At 40.4% G+C, this 14810-nt stretch overlaps 1 protein-coding gene across 2 annotated transcripts in view; it reads left to right on the top strand.

Moving 5' to 3' along the window:
- Positions 1 to 14810, top strand: part of SRGAP3 (SLIT-ROBO Rho GTPase activating protein 3) — a 448964-nt gene that overhangs the window by 400061 nt on the left and 34093 nt on the right. For both annotated transcript variants that reach the window (XM_006888900.1, XM_006888901.1), the window contains exon 15: positions 14154 to 14288. In XM_006888900.1, the coding sequence (XP_006888962.1) occupies positions 14154 to 14288 (135 nt within the window). The remainder of the gene's footprint in view (positions 1 to 14153; positions 14289 to 14810) is intronic.

Here is a 14810-nt window from a genome sequence, read left to right as displayed (position 1 = left end):
AATTTAACCAGAAGTACAAAGGACCTTTTCCAAGAAAATTACAAAACATTACTACAAGAAACAAAAAGAGATCTTGAAAAGTGGAAGAATATCAAATTTATTCTTAATATAGTGCCTAAACCAAGATAGGACATGCTCAATTAGTGGGCTTGTTTACACTTTATTCCATTTCAATCTGAGCTTGCATATAAGCAATTTGTGATCTTCTCTGCAGATGGTCCCTGGCCATCTTCTGGTGGATAATAACTGAACTTCTTCATTGTTTTTCCACATATTTAGTCTGTTTTATTCCTGTGTATTTATCTGGTGAGGTCCATGTGAACACTTATGTTTATTTAAAAGAAAGGATACGTACAATGCATAAGTCTTATGTTGTAAAAAACACTCTCATGGAATCTCTGGCATTGCTTCTATGACCAAGATCATACTTTCCAACTACTAATCATTCTTTGTGTCCAATGTGCACATTCTAATCAATGTTATTAGATGCTGTCAAGTCTGACTCAAAATGAACAACAGATATGAAACCTGTCCTATTTTGTGCCATCCTCATCATTTCTCACACACTAGAGCCCATTGCTGGAGTTATGGTAATCCACCTCGTTGAGAGTCATCTTCTTTTTCTCTGACTTTCCCAAGCATTATGGCCCTCTCCAAAGAATAGCTTCTCCTAGCAACATGCCCAAAGTATATAAGATGAAACTTTACCATCTTTGCTTCCAAGGAGCACTCTGACTGCATTTTGTCCAAGACATATCTGTTCTTTCGGCAGTCCATGGGATAGTCAGCACTCTTTCCCAAAACCACAGCTCAAAGAGCTCAACTCTTCTTCTTTCATCCTTATTCATTGTCCATCTCTCAGAAGCATAGCAAGTGATTGAAAAGACCATGGCCTGAAACAGGTGCACCTTAGTCTTCAAACTGATATCATTATTCCTCAATCATTTAGAGATGTTCCTGACTGCAGACTTTTCATGATCTCTCCTGATCTCCTGACTACTTGTACCAAGGGTGTTGATTGTGGAGTCAAACGAGATGACGTTGTTGACAGTTTCAATCTTTTTTTCCATCTATCTTAATGTTGCTTATAAGTTCAGTGGTGAGAATTTTATTTTCTTGATATTGAGATGTAATTCATATTGAAGTATGTAGTCTTTGATCTTGTGCAGCAAGTGCTTCAAGTCTTCCTTACTTTCAGCAAGCAAGGTTATATCATATGCATAACATAAGTTGTTGAGTCTTTCTCCAATTCTGATGCCATATCCTTCATAGAGTCCAGTTTCTAGAATAATTAGCCCAGTTCCAATCATTGTTGTTGTTGTTATGTGCCATCAAGTTACCTTAATCTTATAGAGACCCTAAGTACAATAGCTCTGAACCCTGCCCTATCCTGAGCCAATCTCACTAATACTGACACACCTACCCTTTACCCCAGTTAGTGTCAATTCATCTCATCTGGAGTCTACCTCTCCTGCACTGCCCCTCTACCCTTCCAAGTATGATATCCTTCTGGTCCCTCTTGGTCATATGCCCAAAGTTGTAATTATAAAAGCATCTTGATTGCGTGTTTGATCACTTTGTTGTTGTTGTTGTTGTTATTTGGGATTTTTTTTTCTTTCTTTTTTCTTTTTCTATTATTGAAATTTTGATGAAAGTTTATAGAGACTTTGGATTTCCATTAATTCATTGTTGCACATTTTCCTCCCTGTCCACCCCTCCCCCCTTTCTATTTCTTGAGCTGGGTACCTTTATGTTAGTATGGTCACTTAAAAAAAAATTAGTTTATTTACAAAATTCTAATACAAATTTGAACAAATTCTTTCAATTTCCCTCACCACCACCTCCCATGAAATTGTACAACCCAATGGTTAATCCCCTCTTCCCCCATACATCCACACCCCTCTGCTTCCAGCCTCTCCCCCCTCCCCCCCCGGGTCCTTCCACAATAATGGTTTTATATAGTCTTTTTCTTTATGGGACTGAGTTCGTTCACTCAGCATCATGCTCTCCAGTCCCTCTCAAGTTAGGTAAAAACTTACAAATTTATTGCTCCTGCATGTTGCATAGTATTCCATTGTGTGAATGTACCTTAATTTCTCAGTCCATTCGTTTGTGGTTGGACATTTGGGCTGTTTCCATATTCTTGCAATGGTGAATAATGCTACTATGAATATTGGTGTACAATCTCAGTTTGTGTTTCAGTTCTTATATTCTCAGGGTATATTCCAAGTAGTGGAATATTTGGGTATGCTTGATCACTTTTATACTGCAGAAGCTGATAGAAATTTTTAGTCCCTCCACCTTTGACATTAGTAGTTGGTGCATGAGTTTGAATAATAGTCATATTGATTTGTCATCCTTGCAGGCATGTGGATATTATCCCATCACTGACAGTGCTGGGCTTCATGATAGATCTTGAAATATCTCTTTTACAATAAATGTTAAACCATTCCTCCTCAATTTGTCATTTCTGGAAGAGTAGGCAATATGATTGTCTAATTCCAAAGGGCAGATATCAGTCCATTTCAGTTTATTAGTACCTAGAATAATGATCTTTATAGATTTAATTTCTTTTTTATTATTTCCAATTTTCCTTTATTTATCCATCATACATTCCATTTTCTGATTATTTACTTGTGGATGTGTGGATGTCTGCAACTGGTCTGGTTTTTATTTTTTCACTTCGTATGGTACCACATCAGCAAGTAAAGTCTTAAAATCTTTATTGTACTCATTTCATTGAGATCAACTCTACTTTGAGGAGGCAGTCTTCTAACCTGAGAATGTCATCTTACAATACTAAAATCCAGCAATATTCTACTCCTATTATATGTTGGTTTTGTTGTTGTTGAGTACTAGTATATTGGTACCAACTCATAGCTGACCCTCTAGCGGGTTTTCAGTGACATTAAATCTCATAGGAAGAGATTGTTCATCTTTCTCCCACAGAGTAACTGGTAATTCAAACTAGTAATTCAAACCTAGTACACTGGTTATTGTGCACCAATATAGTTTTCACTGGTCAATTATTAAAGAAGTAAATGGTCACATTCTACTTCCTTCATAACCCATCTTAGCCTAGAAGCTCTACTATAACCTGTTCATCACAGGTAATTCTATTAGTACTTGAAATACCAGCAACATAGCTTCCAGCATCAAAACAACATGCAAGCCCCTCAGTGTGACAGACTGGCAGATCAGTGGTGGACATGGTTTTTAGAATATCCTAATTCTTGGAGGTTTTTTAATGCAGTATTTTGAGCAAGCTGTACATGAACACAGTAAGAGTAACAGGAGGAATCCAGACACCACTCCACATACATTCCCCAGCCAGAAGTCACCTGGTTCCCACTTTGATTAAGAAAGCTTGTTCTAATTGAAGTCACTACCTCATTGTGACTTGGTGTTGCCTCTCTTGGTTTTAGAGTCTCCAGTGGGAGGTAGAAGCTGGATCCATGCAAAGTAAGGACTCTAGTGAAAGAAAAGCTCAAGTCCTCCTCCATTCCTCACTTGTTATACCCAGGCATAGCTCAGGACTACATAAAGCTGCAACTCTATGCCTTTCCATTCAAATGAATGCTTTAAAACATCACGTTCCCTGATTCTTGAACCTAGCATCGTATTTGTAAGTTTATGTCCTTAGGGGAAAAAATGTATATGAGCATACCATCTTACAGCTCTGCCTCCAGTTTGCCAACTTTTTGGTAAGATCCCACTTTCCCTATTCCTTTTTTACTCAGATGTGCTGCTTTTTTCTTTGAATGTTCCAGTACCATAGTTAGTCTGCAGACCCTAGTCCCAAACTCATTTCCCAGGATTAATTTACATCACAATCGACATAGCAGTGTCATGCTCATCGTTTTAGGCAATCCTGAGAGCATTGGAAGGTGTGGTTCATCCTTTGTCTGAGGCTTTAGCCCCAGGGTCCTTCCTATGCATTGGAGGACTTCTCTTGTGTGACCTGTCTCCTGAACAATTTCTACACCACTCTCCAGTGCCTGGTCCCACCCTCAGGTCCAGCTCCAGAGTTGAGAAATTATTCTGCCTGCCCTAGCAACCACCACTATAGGCTGTGATTGGATTCTACAGAGACCAGCCAAAGGGTTTAACGTGGTGATTAATCTTAGTACCCAAGGGAACTTTACTTCTGGAACCTTCTTCATGGTGATGGGTATGAAGAATCAGAGGCCCAGAACTCTCCTACTCCTGGCTCTTAGTCATGCATTCATTCACCTGTTTATTCATTCTTTCAACAGATATGTATTCATCACACCATACCAGGGAATGAACTAAAAGACAAAAACCCAGTTACCGTTGAGTCAATCCCTATTCACGATGACCCCATGTGTGTCACAGTAGATCTGTGCTCCATAGTGTTTTCAGTGCCTGTTTTTTCAAAAGCAGATCCACAGATCTTTTTTCTGGGGAGCTTCTGGACCAAATTTTGGCTAGAAGTTGAGCATATTAACCATTTGCATCGTCCAAGTACTTCAGGTACAATAGACCGGGCCTGGTAATACAATATGAATAAAATTTAATCACTGATATTGGGAGAAACAAACATTGCCACTGGGCAATGTGGTTAGACACCTCTAACCCAACTTAGATGGAAAAGGTTTATAGGGTGGGGTTAGTGAAGCAACAAAGGCTTCTTGGGGAAGAAAATGCTTAAACTGGACCTTATAGAATAATTCCTAGGACAGAAAGAGGCAAGAAATGGCATTCCAAGCTGAGGGAACAGTATGTGCAAAGGCCAGAAAGCAAAGTGTACCTCTCTTCTAATCAACATCCTGTCAAAAGTGCCATTCATCATTTGAGCTTCTGTTGAGTTTACGAACCACCCAGAGTTTCTTTATCCCCTCGCCCCATAGGAACCTTGCTCTCCTGAGCTGGCTGTAAGTAGAGAGCCACCATCTGGCACCTTTGGTGGTCCCATCATCCTAGGCCCATCAGTGACATAGAAGTCCCTGTGCTTTGTCTTGGGCCTCGTGGAAACACAACCAACACAGACCTTCAGTCTAGCAAGTGCCTGGCTCATTATGTTCCTGTTTTACCTTGTTCTGTACATGCCTCGTTATAACAGGCATTCAAGCCCTTTCCCCACCCGCACCCACCCCAGTGCTGTTCTTGGATGTGGTTTCCCAAAGCCAGCACTTCCTGTCATTTGCTTGGGTGCCTTGCAGGGATGATGTGCGATATGAAAGCCTTCTCTGTTCCTAACAGGCCTTTGATCACCCCAGCAGAGCCCAGGGGGGCAGGGATCAGCTGATCCAAATGCTCAGCCACAGATCAGTTAATGCTTTTTGTTTCTTTCACATGCACAACAGATCCATCTTTCCTTCATCATTCCAAAATGAACCTCCCTTTCTTATTAGCCTTTTTTTCTTCCTTTCTCCTGCTGCCTTACCTGAGTCATAGTAGAGCTGTCTTGCTCTGAACAAATAGGTCCTCGTATGTCTCCTTTAGAAATAACCATTCACGTCCTCAGCAGATGAATCACCAGTACACTCTCAGATGCCCTTGGTCCAGCGCTGTGCCTCAGACCTTTAGAGACTGGTCTCCACCTGTCCTCAAACTCTGTTTCTCCATCCTTTCCCACCTGCTGCTTTTGTTCACACTTCCTTGATACTCAGGTAGCATGTGCCTGAGTACATGACAAAGGAACACAAGATAGTTCCTCTGCCCTCTCCCCTATTCATAGCCCACATAGTCTAGTCTATGACCCAACCAGTGTACTGTGTTTTCTTTTCTGTTTTTCCTTTTAAAAAAATCTAAATTCTCGGGGAGCTCTGGTGGCCTAGTGGTAAGGAGCTGCTGGTGGCCTCGTGGTAAGGAGCTGCAACTACACTCCCACAGGCACACGGTTCAAAGCCACCAGATGCTCTGCCGAGGAAGGAGGGACAATCTCCTCCTGTACCAGTCAGATCTGATTTGATGGTACACTCACACAAAAATAATAAAATAAAATAAAAAAAATCTAAATTCTCCAATCTATATAGAGGGTACAGCTTGCTGGTGGCTGAATGAGTAGAGAGTTGCACTGCCAACCCAAAGGCAGCCAGTTCAAATCCACTAGACATTCCATGGGAAAAAAGAGGGCAATCTCCTCCTGTGTTATTTACAGCCTCTGAAAACCCTCTGGAGAGTCAGCTATGTATACTTCAGTTCTGACTTAACACCAGTGACTTTGACTGACTTTTTAATCCATATAGGGTTCCTACATTTTGCCCACTTGTTAAAATGTTCAGATCTTGTCCTTTGCTTGCCTCATTTTTTCCTCTTTCCATAGAAGAAGTTCTTCCTTTGCCAAAGGCTGTTGAAAAGAGTAATTATAATTTCCATAAACTAAGTAAAAATTATAGTGTTTTGGCTTGTTCTTTTCTTTTTCCTCTGGCATGAGTCAAACAGGGTTGCAGTTAGAATTATGGTTTTACTGCCAACAAATTTTCAACTCACTGCTTAAGTTTTCAAATCATCTGGCAAAATTAAGGAGAAAACATAAAGAATATATTTTATAGTTGAGCTAACAGGAGGCAAAGTTATGTAAACTTCTTAATTGTAACAACATTCTGAGTAAAGGAGTTACTGGTTCTTGAGCCTCGGTAACAGTCTCAAGACACATCAAGGTCGACTGGAATAACATGGTCCCAAAGACAGTGTTTGGAAGCAGAAGTAGCATCCACTTCCTATACAACATGCCTCCAGAAACTCTATGAACTTTGATAAATGTCGATAGTTATCGAAAGGCTTCAAGTCTTTTGTTCACAGGGTTGCTATGAGTTGTGCTCGACTCGAAGGCAATCAACAACAACACCAAAAGACAGTATTCTGCCACCAACCTTATGTATAATAACTGGGATCTTACAACCTTATGAACAGCCATCTAAGGTGTAACTGCGGATCTCTCCATGTAAGAAAAAATGAATTGGGAAGAAAAGCAAAGATACTGAGATAAATCACATTGGAGGAGACTGCTCATCCTTCTCCCCTGTAACACCTGGTGGATTTGAACCACGTGCCTTTGAGAGTGCAGTGCAGCTTCTTACCACTAGGCCACCAGAGCTAAGGGGCTATTGGGCCTTGTGAACCTCAACCTCCAAGACCTTGACCAGAAGCACTAGACGGTGCCTAGCTACCACTGCTGACCAGTGAGAGCCTAGAAGGGATCGCAATTTTAACACAGATAGGTGAAAAAAAATGTGGAACAAAACACAAAAATGGCTGACTGATCTGATGGAGACTGCTGAAACCTCTGAGACTATAGCTGTTGTTGTTGTTGTTGTTGTTGTTGTTGTTGTTGAAACCTGAAACCAAATGCATCCCTCTATGGCTCAACTTTCAGTCAAATAAGATAAATCAATTAAGTTGGACAATAGCACCGCGGTGGTATTCACAGTGGTAATCAACCATACCAAAAGGGCAACATTTGCCCAGGGATAAAGCACAAACAGCAGGAAGGGGTAAGATAGAAGAGTGAATAGAAATGGGAATTATGGGGGCGGGGGAGAAGCAGGAAGAGCAGGTTACAATGTCAATATTATCATTAAAGTCATAGAACGAGATGTGTATGAATGGTTGAAGAACAATGTGTGTATGAATGTATATGAATCTTTAGTCCATTGTAACCAGCGTATTTTGAGTGTCTTCCTACCTTGGCAGCCCATTGTCCACACTGTTGGAATCCATAGGATTTTCATGATTAACTCGTAGGGTTGTCACTGGCTAAGTTTTTGGAAGTAGTTGACTAGGTTTCTCTTTCTAGTTGGTCTTAGTCTGGAAGCTCTGCTGACACTTGTCCATCATGGTGACCTTCCTGGCATTTGAATTACTGGTAACATGGCACTATTATGGCAATATATCATTGGCAGACAGGTGGTGGCCTACCACGGAGTCTCAAGTATTTGAATTTTCTGGGTCATCGGGTAAGAGTAAACTACAGCTAGGGCTCGTTAGATAATGATTTTGCATTTTCCGGAACAGTTAGACAATGGCTAAGGAAGAACAAAGAAGAATTGATACATTTGAACTATGGCATTGGGAAAGATATAGAATATACCAGGAACTGATGGAACAAATAAATCTGTTTCAGAAAAAGCACAGCCAAAATACTCTTTAGAAGAGAAAATGGCAAGATTTCATCTACATCCATTGGACATGTTAACAGAAAGGGTCAGCACTTGAATAAAGATATCATGCATAAAGTAGATTGTCAGCAAAAAGGAGGTAGACAGACAGTAAATGGCATGTGTTGCACAGTGGCTGCATACAAGAATTCAAACATAGCAATAATTGGGAGGATGATGCAGGAGCAAGTGGTATTTCATTTTCTTGTCCATGGTATTACTGTAAGTCAGAACCAATTCAATGATGTTTTTGTTGTTATGTGTCATCAAGTTGCCAGTGACTCATAGTGACCCTGTGTACAATAGCTCTGCAGTCTCACTGACTCCGACACGCCTACCCCCATTGCCCTAGTTACCTTGTCAGTCCATCTCATCTGGGATCTTCCTCTGCTGCACTGTCCCTCCACCCATCTGAGCATGATGTCCTTCTCCAAGGATCAGTCCTTCCTGGCCAGGTGCTCAAAAGTATGTGAGATGGAGCTTCAAAATCCTAGCCTCCAAGGACAAAATTGGTTTCACCCTCTCAAAGACAGACCTATATGTTTTCTTGGCAGTGCATGGTATGTTGAAGACATTTCTCCAGCACCACAACTCAAAGGCATCAATTCTTATTTTATTCTCCTTAGTCATTAACAGCTCTCTGATGCATAGCAAATGATTACGAAGACCATGACCTGGATCAGGTGTGCCTTACCCTCTAGACTGACATAATTTTTCTCAGTACTGTGGAGAGGTCACTGAGAGCAGCAGATATACCTAATGAAATTATTAGTCTTTTGATTTCCTGACTACTGGTGTCAAGAGTGTTGATTGAGGAGCCAAGCAAGCTGTAACTGTTAACAGAGTCAATCTCTTCTCCATGATGGTGTTGCCAGTTGACTCAGGGGTGAGAATCTTTGTCTTCTTGATGTTAAGCTTCAATCCATATTGAAGACTACAGTCCTTGATATTCTGCAGCAAGTGCTTCAGGTCCTCCTCAGTTTCAGCAAGCAAGGTTGTATCATCTGTATAACATAGATAGTTGATGAGTCTTCCTCCAATCCTGATGCCATATTCCTCCTCCCTGCTTCCCGAATCATCTATTGTTCATATAGATTGAAAAGATATGAAGACCGGGCGCATCTCTGACACACTCCCTTCCTGATTTTGAACCATGCAGTGTTTCCATGCTCTGTTCAGAGGACTGCTTCCTGGTCCACACATATAGGTTTTGCATAAGCACAATCAAGTGTTCTGGGACTCCTATTCTCCTCAAGGTTACAATAATAACTACTGAATACTAGATAGAAAAGCATAAACACAGCTTTCTCTCATACTTACCTTTCATTTTCTTCCTGGAGACAGCAGTCATTTATACAAACTATTTTTATCATCGTGGATTCTGATAGTTCATCTTTCTCCAAGTCAAGCTTTGCTAGCCATGCAGAAAGCCGTGCCTGTGTGTCCTTGAGGTGCCCTAAGTAGGTCAACTTGTAGTGACACTATGCATAACAGAATGAAACAGTGCATCAGCTGGGAGGCAGGAATGCACAAATTACTGCACACCTTCACCTCTATGAACTGAGTGCTTTCTGGGAGAAATGGCATGAGAGAAAGAGAGAGAGGGAGGGATAGAGGCAAAAAGTGTGTGTGTGTGTGTGTGTGTGTGTGTGTGTGTGAGAGAGAGAGAGAGAGAGAGAGAGAGAGAGAGAGAGAGAGAGAGGAGAGAAAGAAGAGAGGGGGAGAGAGAGGAGAGAAAGAAGAGAGAGAGAAGAGAGAAAAGAGAGAGAGAGGAGAGAGAAAGAGAGAGAGAGAGAGAGAGAGAATATGCATGCATTGTTGTTAGATGAATTAGCTTTGATTCATGGCAGGCAACCATATATATATTAGAACAAAGCATTACCTGATCCTGTGTCATCTTTAAATCATTTGTATATTTGAGACCTTTGTTCTGACACTATGTTGATCCATCTTCAAAGGTCTACCTCACCTTTTTCAACCCTCCATTTTACCCACCATGATGTCCTTTCTTTTTGAAATGACATATCCAAAGTAAACGATCTGAAGTGTTTCCACCCTTGTTCCTGTGGAGCATTCTGGTTGCATTTTTCCTAAAATGGATTTACTCATTCTTCTGGAAGACCACATTATAATCAATAATCATCGCCAAGAGCACAGTTTTAATTCACCAGTCCTGCTCTGTCTTTCTTTTCCATTGTCCAGCTTTTGCATTCATATGAAAGCACTAAAAAGACCCTGGCTTGGATCCGGAACCTTAGTTATCAAAGGGTCATCTTTGCTTTTTGGAAAATTTGAAGAGGTCTTTTGCAGCAGGTTTGCAATAAGTTCTTTGGTTTCTTGACTGTTGCTACCATAAACATTCATAGTTGGTTCAAGTAGAATGGAATCCATGATAACCTCAAATCTTTTTGTCCTATCAATGATACTGGTTTTTTGATAAGTAAATATGTATTGTTGTAGTTAGGTGCCATCAAATTGAGTACAATGCATAGCAAAATATGCACACATTAAGTTATTATGTTATCTATACTTAACAGTGAGAGATCATTTATAGAGAGGGAAAAATTGATGTGCCTTTGAATCATGAGGCCACAAGAATAATTTGTGGCATTAATAAGGAAGCAGTCCAATTTGCCACTGTTGTTCTTAAGTGCCATTGAGTTGTGTCAAGAACAACTAATAGTGACCTTCTCAACAACAGCCTGGAATCTTGCCCTGTCCTGCACCTTCTTTACCATCTCGGCTATGCTCAACCCCACTGTTGGCATCACTGCGTCAACTCACATTGCTGAGAGTCTTCCTCTTTCTCACTGACCTGTTCTTCCCAGCATGATGTCTTTTTCCACAGACTGGGCCCTCCTGACAACAGGCCCAAGGTACATGAGATAAAGACTCACTGTCTTTGCCTCTAAGGAGCCTCATGGCACTTTCTCCAAAGCAGACCTGTTTGTTCTTTTGGCAGTCCATGCGATATTCGGTACTATACTCCAACACAACACTAAACCTTCACTCTTCCTTATTCACTGTACAATTTCACAAACATACGAAACAATTGAAAATACCATGGCTTGGGTCAGACACACCTTGGTCCTTAAATGGACATTCTTTCTCTTTAGCACTTGGGAGAGGTCCTTGCCAGCAGATTTTCCCAGTGCAGTATGTCTTTTGATTTCTTGACTGCTGCTACCATGAATGTTGATGCTGAGTCTTAATAAGATTAAATCCTGACCAATTTCAATCTTTTCTGCACCCATCATAATGGACAGGCTATGCAGCAGGATTTGCCATCCACTTCTGAAATAACAGGCCCTTGAAGATCCTATGAATACTGTCAAAACAGACTAGTATACTGCAGAATATTCAAACTCCTAAGGGCCATTTCAGGAAGAGAGAGGCTTGAGTTCCCCTTCTTTTACCCATTCAACTAAGACAATTCTGTTAAAACTTCTTAGGAACACTTTTGTTTACAAAGTGAGAGAGGAGGAATAATGTTGAAATTCTGCTGCAAAAGGAGTAGACAGACAGGCTGCAGGATAGACAGCAGATAAGCAGGTAAACAGACAGGCTGCAGATAGATGAATAAACCACAGGTAGTAAGAATATCTCTCTGATGTTATAAAACCTGGAGCTACAGTGCCTGTGTATCGTGTCCAAGCTCACTTGAAGAAGAGAGAAACCAAGGAGGTCTTCCTTGGCACTGTGCAAATAAGTGCTATGTGAATACAGAAAAAAAACAAAAATTACTTTTTTACTGTTTTCTCTCTTTCATCTTCACAAACAAGCCTGTGGGGAAAGCATTTTTCCCTTCTCTAGGAGGGACATCTGGGAGGTGGTCAAGGACGCTCCACACAGTTCCAAGAAGGCAGGTAGAAGCTGAACACAGCTCACACACTGAGTTCCCAGAGTCTTGGTGTAGGGCTACCTGCTACAGGAAGAGGCCTTTTCTCTAATTTGCACTAAATCGTGTTGGGACTATTGGAGTTATTATTATATTGAGCAGAAGCAGGGTCAATGTGGCAGTGGATAGCTCTCTTTCTAGGAAGGTATGATATTCTTTTCTAACAAAATAGCCTCTCCTAGCAACATGTCCAAAGTATGAGAGATGAAACTTTTGCCATCCTTGTCTTTAAGGAGCACTCTAGCTGCACCTTCTCTAAAACATACCTATTTGTTCGTTGGTAGTCCATGAGATATTCACTACTCTTCTCAAATAAGAAAACTCAAAGGCATTGATTCTTCTTTTATCATATTTATTTATTATCCACTCCTCAGATGCATAGCAAGTATTTGAAAAGACCATGGCCTGAACCAGGCACACCTTAGTCTTCAAACTGTTATCATCGCTATTTTGGAAAGCAAAATCTGACAGCAGACTTGCCCAAGTAATACATCTCCTTATCTCCTGATTGCTGGCACCAAGGGTGTTGATTTGGATCCAAGTAAGATGAAATCATTATCAGTTTCAATCTTTTCTCCATCTATAATGATGTTGCCTATTGGCTCATTGGTAAGGACTTTTGTCTTCTTGATGTTAAAATGAAAACCATATTGAGGGCTGTAGTCTTTGATCTTCTGAAACAAGTACTTCCAGTCTCCTTTCCAGCAATCAAGTTGTGTCATCTGTATAGTGCAGGTTTTTAATGAGTCTTCCTCTGATGTCATTTTCTTCATAGAGTCTCATTTCATGAATCGTTTGTTCAGCATACAAATTGAATAGGTATGGAGAAAGGATAGAACCCTGACACACATCCTTCCCAATTTTAAATCATGCAGTCTTCCCTCATTCCATTCTTACAACAGCTTCCTGGTTTAGGTATAGATTTCACATGAGCACAATTAAGGGTTCTGGGATTTCTATTCTTCTCAATGTTAGCCATAGTTTGTTGTATTACATGTAGTCAAATGCATTTGTATAGTCAATAAAGCATACATAGACATTCTTCTGATATTCTCTGCTTTCAGCCAGGATCCATCTGACATCAGTAATATTTCTGGTCATGGCCCAGCTTGAACTTCTGGAAGTTCTCTGTCATGTACTGTTCAAGCCATTTTTGGGATAATCTTCAGCAATATTTTGCTTGCATGTGATATTAACGATATTGTTTGATCATTTCCACATTCTGATCACTTTTCTTGGGCATGAAAACATTCCCAAGTCAGTGGGCCACACACCTGTCCTCCAGATTTCCTCCAAATGGCATAGACTGGTGGACTCATCCAGGATTGCATCTGAAAATGTCAAAAGATATCCTATCTATTCCTGAGGCTTTATTTTTTGCCAGTGCCTCCAGCACAGTTTGAACTTCTTTTACTATCATTGGATTTTGTTCATAAAAAATTATAATTAATGAAAGTGTTTGAATGTAAACTACATATTACATGATATTTGTAACTACTATTAACTTTCAAAGGAGTACTGGTGACATAGTGGTAAGAAGTTGCACTGTAATCCCAAAGGTATACAGTTCCAGTCCACCAGCAGCTCCAGGGAGAAGGATGGGCAGTCTCCTCCTGTGCAATTTACTGCCTCTGGAAACCTGTTGTAGGGTCAGCTATGAGTCAATTCCAACTCGGCAACAAAGAACATTAATTTTCATAGGTATAGTTGTTTTATTGCTTACATAGGAGTACATCCTTATTGAGAAAAATGTGTTTGAACGTTTCATATGGACTTCTTTGTTATAAGATCTACAAAAATAAAATAATTGAGCAGCAACAAGTATAAATAGAATGCAATTTGTAATAGTTGCTTAATGGAAATTAGGATATTCTTTTTCTTAATTTTTTTTTAAATTTTATACTGGCTTATTTACAAAGTCTGTATACATTGTTTTTCAGTCTTTTGTTTAGAAGTTTTCTTTCCCTCTGAGCCTTCTAATAGGAAAAGCTTGCTGAGAGTGGATGCGTGTGGAGGAAGCTTGTCCTTCTGTAACTCCTCCCACTCAGGCTGAGCCTGAACACGTGTCCCGCCGTCACCACGCTCTCTGCCTCCTTACTTACCAAGCTGAAGCACGTTCTGTTCCCACTCAGGTGAAGACCCCCTTGTGGATGATCAAAATGAACGAGACATCAATTCAGTCGCTGGTGTTTTAAAACTGTATTTCCGAGGACTGGAAAACCCACTCTTTCCTAAGGAAAGGTTTCAAGATTTGATATCTACTATTAGTAAGTACCAATGAGAAGGGGCAGGCGGAGGGGGGGGGGGGGGGGGGGTCCCTGGTGGAATGATGAGTTCCTTTATTGAAGTCATGCTGTTGCTCAGCACTGTGCTAGGTTTAGAGAAGGGACACAATGAATGAATGGAATTCCAAAATCTCTGTAGATGTTCATTGAAATGAAAAATAAACAACCTAAATTTAAAAAAAAAAAAAGAGTTCCTTTGTCGCCAAATCCTCTCCAACATCTATTACTTGCTGCTCTGTTAGACTTTGCTACTCTTACTGGAGTGAGATGGTACCTCATTGTGGTTTTGATTTTCATCGTTCTTATTGCCAAGGATTTGGAGCATTTCTTCATGTGTCTGTTTGACATTAGAATATCTTCCTCTGTGAAAATTCTTTCCATGTTTTTTTTCCCATTTTGTAATTGGGTTATCAGTCTTTTTCTTGTGGATGCCCAGGAGTATTCTGTAAACTTTTGTTATAAGACTCTTGTCTGAGATACAACATTTCTGAAATACTACTTGCA

This window comes from Elephantulus edwardii, unplaced genomic scaffold (assembly GCF_000299155.1).
Source record: "Elephantulus edwardii isolate Elephantulus edwardi_28Jun2011 unplaced genomic scaffold, EleEdw1.0 scaffold00073, whole genome shotgun sequence".
In the NCBI taxonomy this organism is placed as follows: domain Eukaryota; kingdom Metazoa; phylum Chordata; class Mammalia; order Macroscelidea; family Macroscelididae; genus Elephantulus; species Elephantulus edwardii.
Note: the sequence above shows the minus strand (reverse complement) of the source record. Positions and strands in the feature narration are given on the sequence as shown.